This window comes from Lytechinus pictus, chromosome 3 (assembly GCF_037042905.1).
Source record: "Lytechinus pictus isolate F3 Inbred chromosome 3, Lp3.0, whole genome shotgun sequence".
Taxonomy (NCBI): Eukaryota; Metazoa; Echinodermata; class Echinoidea; order Temnopleuroida; family Toxopneustidae; genus Lytechinus; species Lytechinus pictus.
Window position 1 is genome coordinate 35091822 of NC_087247.1, and position 7523 is coordinate 35099344.

The window sequence follows — 7523 nt, forward strand, 5'->3', positions numbered from 1 at the left end:
CCTAGCTTTCCTCTGGGATTGAGAAAAAAAACCTCTCATCTCAATCATGATGTCATATGGGGTGTAGCTTTACAATCTTACTTTCCACCTCAATCTTCAATCTCAATCATTCTAGCTTTACAATCATTTGTCAAGAATCTATCATCGAGATTAATATCCAACAATGTATAGCCATATAGTTTTAGGTACTGGACAATGGCTTTACCATTAATTGGCATCTCATGAATTGAACATCGCATTATACTATCTTTGAATGATTTCCCCCCTTCATTTATAACAAAGCTATATTATATGATTCAAATGAAAATTATATGAACAAAATCATGGTTCCTCATGAATTAAAACATTATCAATGACACCAATAATAAACAATTTATAAAACAGATTTCTATTGTTCAGTCATCACACTATATTTGTAAAATACAAACTCTAATTTCTTTATAATTGTTTTCAATATGTGAGGTTCTTAAACATAAAGTTTTGTCATTGGAATCTCTAACATAAAGTTTTGTCATTGGAATCTCTATTATTCTTCAATTCCCAATAGAACTAACAAAGCACACTGAAATATAATTGGTTGTCTATATTATCAAGAGAATCTCACTCCCTAGGCCAATACCCCAAACCAACTGTTATCCATAATAATCAAATGAAAATCAACAATCCGGTCCACATGGGAGTAAAAAATGAAATCACTAGTCGCTTCAAAAGTCAGGCATGAACTCACTAGTTGCTGAACCTTAAATAAGAGGATAATAGATATTGCAACTCAGTTGTGTATGGTAAGTAGAACTGACGCACTCACCATTGCTAAATTAAGAGTGCACTCGTCTTCTGAGTTCATTACTTTAGCATAGCTAAGCAGCTAAGCCTATGTATATCTCCTGAACGAAGCTAAGAACTGAAGAAGTCATGACCTCCATAACCGAGCTCTAATTACATAATTATACCAAGTCAGAGCAGAACGAAACACTAAATTTCTTAGAGTTCATGAAAATACTGACAGCAAAATATCACTTATCTGAAACTGATTGAACATAATTTCATCTGCCTTATCACAACAATAGTTTGCCTTTAAATAAACTAAGATCAACTTTCATCCATTGAACGTCAGTATAGACTACAACTCTACTTATTTGTCAAGTCATTCAATTGATCAACATGGCTCCTCCTCATAAATTGGCAAGTGATTCCATAAAGTGCAAGCAAGAGGTCTGATGGTCTATACAATTCCTTGTCTTTCATTTTATTGGTATAATGAATGACTGTAGCAATGAACTTTGCTGGATACAGTCACATGATATATCATAATAACTTATTTCAGTTACTAAGTATAGATATCCATTTCAAGTTGTGTAGGTTACTGCTTGCTTGTCCTCTGAGGAAGCCATCATAAAATTTGAGGCCATCTACATTTCAAGGCGTCTTGTAATGTGGAAATATAAATTTGATAAAACAAAATATGTTTTAAAGTTTTCTAGAAAATAGAATTTACTGTAGATTTTCATCTTCATTGATCAATAAGAATGTTTGGAGACAAGCAGCAATCTTTTAATTCATTGGCAGTACATTAGATATACAGGTATAGTATGAATGTTGTAAAGAGTAAAATGAGCAAATATGATTTCATTCAATTGATATAATTCATAAGACCGTAAATTGTTACCATTTGTGTTATGAACCAGGGACAATGTGAGCAGTTTGGATTCAAGATGATGCCTTTCAATGTGACTGGGCATTTTCATTCTCATTCAAACAAAGTCAATTTGAAGATAATTAGGGAGCAGCACATCTCGGTTGAAAATAGGAGCCGAAAATAGGAACCGATGCAGTGAGAATCAAAACTAATGATCATGATGAAACTTCAAAGACAACAACGTTTGCTGTGATTGTGTGACAAGTTGATACCGCCTAATGTATACCTGAAACTAAGAAAGGGTACAGAGCCAGCCTTAAAACATACATTTACATTCCATTGAAGTCAATTTCAAATCTTGGTAAAACAAACTCTGACACATATTAAGCAGGTAACGTAAGATGACATAAGGGGAAGATGAAGGCAAAGAAACATGTAGCTTCTTTAAGGGGGGCCCGAAGCCATTGGCTTAATTTAGAAGCAGACTGACTGCAACACGAAATTCATCCTCACTAATGGATCTGGACTTAAGACTCTAGACAGACTGCAATGATCTGACTGGATGATGTTTGCTTCGTTTATCTTTATCCCGGGGAAATGCAAAATGATGAGCAATAGATCACGTTTCGGTGGGAAGGGATACATAGCAATACAATAAATTAGGAGAGGGTTTTAGAAGTCATGAAGAGAAAGTGAAGGGGAGGGGATGGTATAGGTAAAAGTCTGACAACTTTCAGGGGGGAGCTTACAAATTAATGTGCTTGTTGAGAAAGTTAATGATCGTGGGCGGACAGGCAAGCGATGGGTTCAATTCCAGTTCGATCTTTGTTTCGTTGGAACGCCCACACCCCCACCCCTCACTCACTCCCTCCCTCTCCCAAATCCTCATTCATCCATTTACAGCATCTCGTTATCTCTGCTTCTCATCTGGGGAGGAAGATTGCATTTCAAGCAGGAGACGTGATAAATGGCATTCAAACGACAGATTTCAATTCTTAGGAGGTGATAAGCAGTATAGATACCTTCATCTTCTTATTTGCCATACTGGCATTCAAGTATCACAGATCCTTGCATGTGAGTTATGTAGAGTTCCAGTTACACAATATTTAGGAGGCTTGAGAGACACGTGTGTATAGTTTGACTACTTTATTGGAACTAAATTCATTTGTACAATTAACTTTCATTTTAGCATGGATAGAGAGAGTAGTACAGAGTACTTCATCTCATTGGAATGTGTGGTTACCTGAGTCATCATCTTGTGATGTCTCACACAAAGAAGTTTCACAGAAATCATCTAAAGTCCTTCCACTTTAGTATTACTATGATTTCCCAATCATAACATCCCCCTTTTCAGTTATGAATTTTCACAACTAAAAAACTCAGAATTATCAATAAGGTTTTTAGAAACGATTTGTTAAATCTTCTTCAAAGAAATTTGATGCAGTGATTATTAACATTTCATTTCATTTCAACAAATTTGATTTTGTATGATTGTACACTCAAGATGAATAAAAGAGCATACAATAAAAGATTATTCTTCAATATAATAATACAAAGAATCATATAAACATAGCATTGGTAAAACATAAACATGCATACATTTATCATGAGATAGAATTTGTTAATCAGAGTCCAATTTATTCTTCTTAATATTTATTGTTCAAATTTCTTCTGTATATCGTCCATAGGGTTCTTCATGGCTGAATTCAGTGTCCATTTAAACTATTCAGATAATAATAATATGTCATACTCAGACTTCCTTCCAGACATATTTAGGCATTATTTTTACAACAAAATAATTTCCAAACTAAGAAACAAAATAATAATAGTCTAATACTACATTACATAAAATATTAAGAACTGCAAAGTAAACAATGCTCAACTTGGCTGGGTCAGGCAGAACTTAAACTTTCATTGAATGATTTTAATCACTTTACTTTCCCTTCTCTTTTCCCTTTTTTTTTTAGTTTATGTCCCATATCTTTCTGGTGGTTTGATATGTCTGCCATATTTAGTAGTGTAACCTTGCTTAGGCTGGGTTGTGCTTTGAGATGTGTTTTGAGGGGTATTTGGTGGGTTGTCATGAGAAGTTTGAGTCTGATTATTGTATTCATCATTTTGATGTAATGGATTCAGACTTTCTTTTGTTTTGTTGAGATCTTTACGATTTCGACGGTAGTCTACGCCTTCAGCTTGTACAATGTATGAGCGTGGCTCTTTACAAATCCTCACAACGATTGCTTTTTGCCAAATTTTAGGATTTCTTGTACTTCGCATCCTAACGACATCTCCAATAACCAGGTTGGGGAGAGTATGTGTTGTTTTGTCATAGAACATTTTCTGTTTCTCTTGTTGTTTCTTGAGCTTTGTGTTGATGTTCTGTTGCGTTTTAGGTTTTAATAACCTCTTGTTTGTTGGAAGGGGTGTTCTCGTCCTTCGTCCCATTAGTAGTTGGGCAGGAGAAGCGTCTAAACCTTCCAACGGTGTGTTCCGATATTGCAGCAATGCTAGATGTATATCGCTAGATTTGCGCAGCAAATTTTTTGCTATTTTGACAGCGCTTTCAGCTTTCCCATTGGATTTGGGATATCCAGGGGAGCTAGTTACATGTTTGAATTTATACTCCTGGCTGAATTTCTTAAATTCGCTCGAAGCATAACATGGTCCATTATCTGATACGAATTCGTTCGGTATCCCGTATCTAGCAAAATGCTCTTTGCAGTGCTTTATGACTGTTGATGTTGTCATGTTTTTTAGTTCGCAAAGTTCAAAGAAACTAGAGTAATAGTCTACCAGTATTAAATGGTACTTTCCATTTAATTCCAAGATATCTTCTGAGCCTACTTTTTGCCATGGTTGGTCTGGTTTTGTGTGACCAATCATTGGTTCATTTGCATTGTTTTGCTTATATGTGTTGCATATTTCACATGAAGCAACTATGTCTGCAATTTGTGCTGACATGCCGGGCCAGTACATGATGTCGCGTGCCAATTTCTTAGTCTTTTCTATTCCTTGGTGTGCATGACAATGTACTTTTCCGATCATCTTTTTTCTTAGTGATTTTGGTATTATCACTCGCGCATCTTTGCATATTAATTCATCTTCTACTGTTAGTAGTTCTCTATACTCCCAATATTGTCGAATTTCTTCACTGACCTCCCTTTTTTCATTTGGCCATCCAGTTAGGATTGCTTTACGGAGCTTTTGTAGCGTTTCATCCTTTTTAGTTTCATCTTTTATTTCTTTCATTCGTTCGTCTGCGATGGGAAGTTTGTCAATGATGCATATGGGTATCTCTTCCACATCAACATCATCACTTTGATTGGCTAGGAAATTTCTACTGAGGCAGTCGGATATGAAAAGGTTGACGCCTTTTTCATATGTTACGCGCAGATCGTATTTTTGCAGATTGAGGAGCATTTTTTGGAGTCGCGGTGGGGAAGCATGCAGTGGTTTCTTGAATATCGTTTCAAGTGGTTTATGATCCGTTTCTACATCCACTGTGCGTCCAAATATATATTGGTGAAATTTCTTACAACCAAATACAATCGCGGCTAGCTCCTTCTCAATTTGGGCATATCGTGTCTGAGCATCGGTAAATGCTTTTGACGCATATGCCACTGGATGTCCATTTTGTAGTAGGACTGCGCCCGTGCCTGCTTGCGATGCATCTACGCTTAACTTGACTGGTTTACTTACATCGTAGTACTTTAACACTGGAGCATTTGTTACCGCTTCTTTAAGCGCTTTGAAACTTGCTTCTTTTTTGTCATCCCAGTGCCATGCCACATCTTTTTCTAGCAGTACTCTAATTGGTGCTGATTTCTCCGTCAAGTTAGGGATAAACTTGCCCAAGTAGTTTACCATTCCTAGGAATTGTTGAACACCCTTTTTACTCTGTGGGGTAGGCATCTTTGTGATTGCCTCTATTTTCTTTGGGTCTGGTTTTAGTCCTTCTGTAGATACTATGTGTCCCATGTATGTGACCTGTGTTTGCCTGATATGGCATTTGTCTGGGTTGAGTTTGATGCATTTTTCTCTGCACCTTTCTAGTACTTGCTTCAACCTTTGATCATGGACACTTTCTGAGGGGCCATATATTAGAATGTCATCTACCAGAACCTCTACACCTTCTATGTCGCTGAACATATCGGTCATAATTCTCTGAAATATCTCACTAGCAGAGTTGATTCCAAAAGGTAATCTAAGAAATCTATATCTGCCGTAGGGCGTATTAAATGTGAGAAGTTTTGAACTCTCGTCATCAAGAGGAATCTGCCAGAAACCGCAATTAGCATCTAATGTACTAAAGATCTGTGCGCCGGCTAGATTATCGGTAATGTCATCAATTGTCTTCATCGGGTAGTGTGGTCTTTTTATTGCTTTATTTAAGTCCCTAGGGTCTAGGCATATTCTTACCTTATTTTTCCCTTTCTTTGCTACTGTGACCATCGAACTTACCCACTGTGTTGGTTCTGTTTGCTTTACTATCACACCCATTTCTTCCATTCTATTGAGCTCATTTTTCACACCTTGTTTTATTGCTACTGGGACTTTCCTTGGAGGATGGATTGTTGGACTGATTGATTTATCAACATCTAAATGCTGTGGTTCTCCCATACATCCAAGGCCGTCAAACACGTCTGTGTATTGGTTTGCCAAATTATCATCTTTGATTGAATCTGCCCTCTTTACAAAGCCTAGTAATTCAGATGACTCAAGTCCAAGTATGGATTGGGCATCTCTATCAATCACCTCAAACTCAATGTTATGGAATTTGTTCTTCCTCACACATGTTAGGGTACATTTTCCCAAATGTGATTTTTCAACGTGTTCTGTATATGACATCAATCTTGCTTTTGACTTGCAAATTTTTGGCATCCCTAAATTTCTATAAGCCTTAGCAGCCAGTATATTGCATTGAGCACCTGTATCAATTTTGAATTGAGCACTTTTGGTTGTTGCTTTTTCTTTATGCCTGTTTTTGTCAGAAAGAAAATTGAGGTTGACATACCATTCTTTTTTCGATTTCTCCTCGTTCTGCTGGACTCCATTGATGGCGTCGACGTGGAAGTCTTCACTGTCGGCATCACTGTATTCACTGTAGAGTTCCAGTTACACAATATTTAGGAGGCTTGAGAGACACGTGTGTATAGTTTGACTACTTTATTGGAACTAAATTCATTTGTACAATTCCAGTTACACAATATTTAGGAGGCTTGAGAGACACGTGTGTATAGTTTGACTACTTTATTGGAACTAAATTCATTTGTACAATTCCAGTTACACAATATTTAGGAGGCTTGAGAGACACGTGTGTATAGTTTGACTACTTTATTGGAACTAAATTCATTTGTACAATTAACTTTCATTTTAGCATGGATAGAGAGAGTAGTACAGAGTACTTCATCTCATTGGAATGTGTGGTTACCTGAGTCATCATCTTGTGATGTCTCACACAAAGAAGTTTCACAGAAATCATCTAAAGTCCTTCCACTTTAGTATTACTATGATTTCCCAATCATAACAAGTTATACCAAGTATGAATGAGGTTCATCAGGGGATCATAGAAAAAAACATGGAATCATTGGTTAATTATTTTATAAGATGACCACTTACAGTTTGGATTTGGTTTTAAACATTTGCCAATCTGTCATATAAGATGAGATTTACAGTCTATATAACACATACTTTTACAACAAATGTACAGTTACAGGGTAATAATGTTCCCTTTCAATCCTTTTATAGCATAAGTTCTTTCTTTACCTCTGATGACTTTATTTCAATTGACCCAAATATATATTTTTTTCATTTAAAAACCTTTCTCACATTTCATCTGCATTTTCCAAACAGCATCCCATTTGATAATTCACACAAAATAGAGGCT

General features: G+C 36.2%; 1 protein-coding gene across 1 annotated transcript in view; it reads right to left on the bottom strand.

Moving 5' to 3' along the window:
* LOC129257374 (neogenin-like) overlaps positions 1 to 5995 on the bottom strand; it is a 30059-nt gene extending 24064 nt beyond the window's left edge. Inside the window, exon 1 of the mRNA XM_064095965.1 lies at positions 5173 to 5995. Within this exon, the coding sequence (XP_063952035.1) occupies positions 5173 to 5995 (823 nt within the window). The remainder of the gene's footprint in view (positions 1 to 5172) is intronic.
* Between the last annotated feature and the right edge of the window lie 1528 nt (positions 5996 to 7523).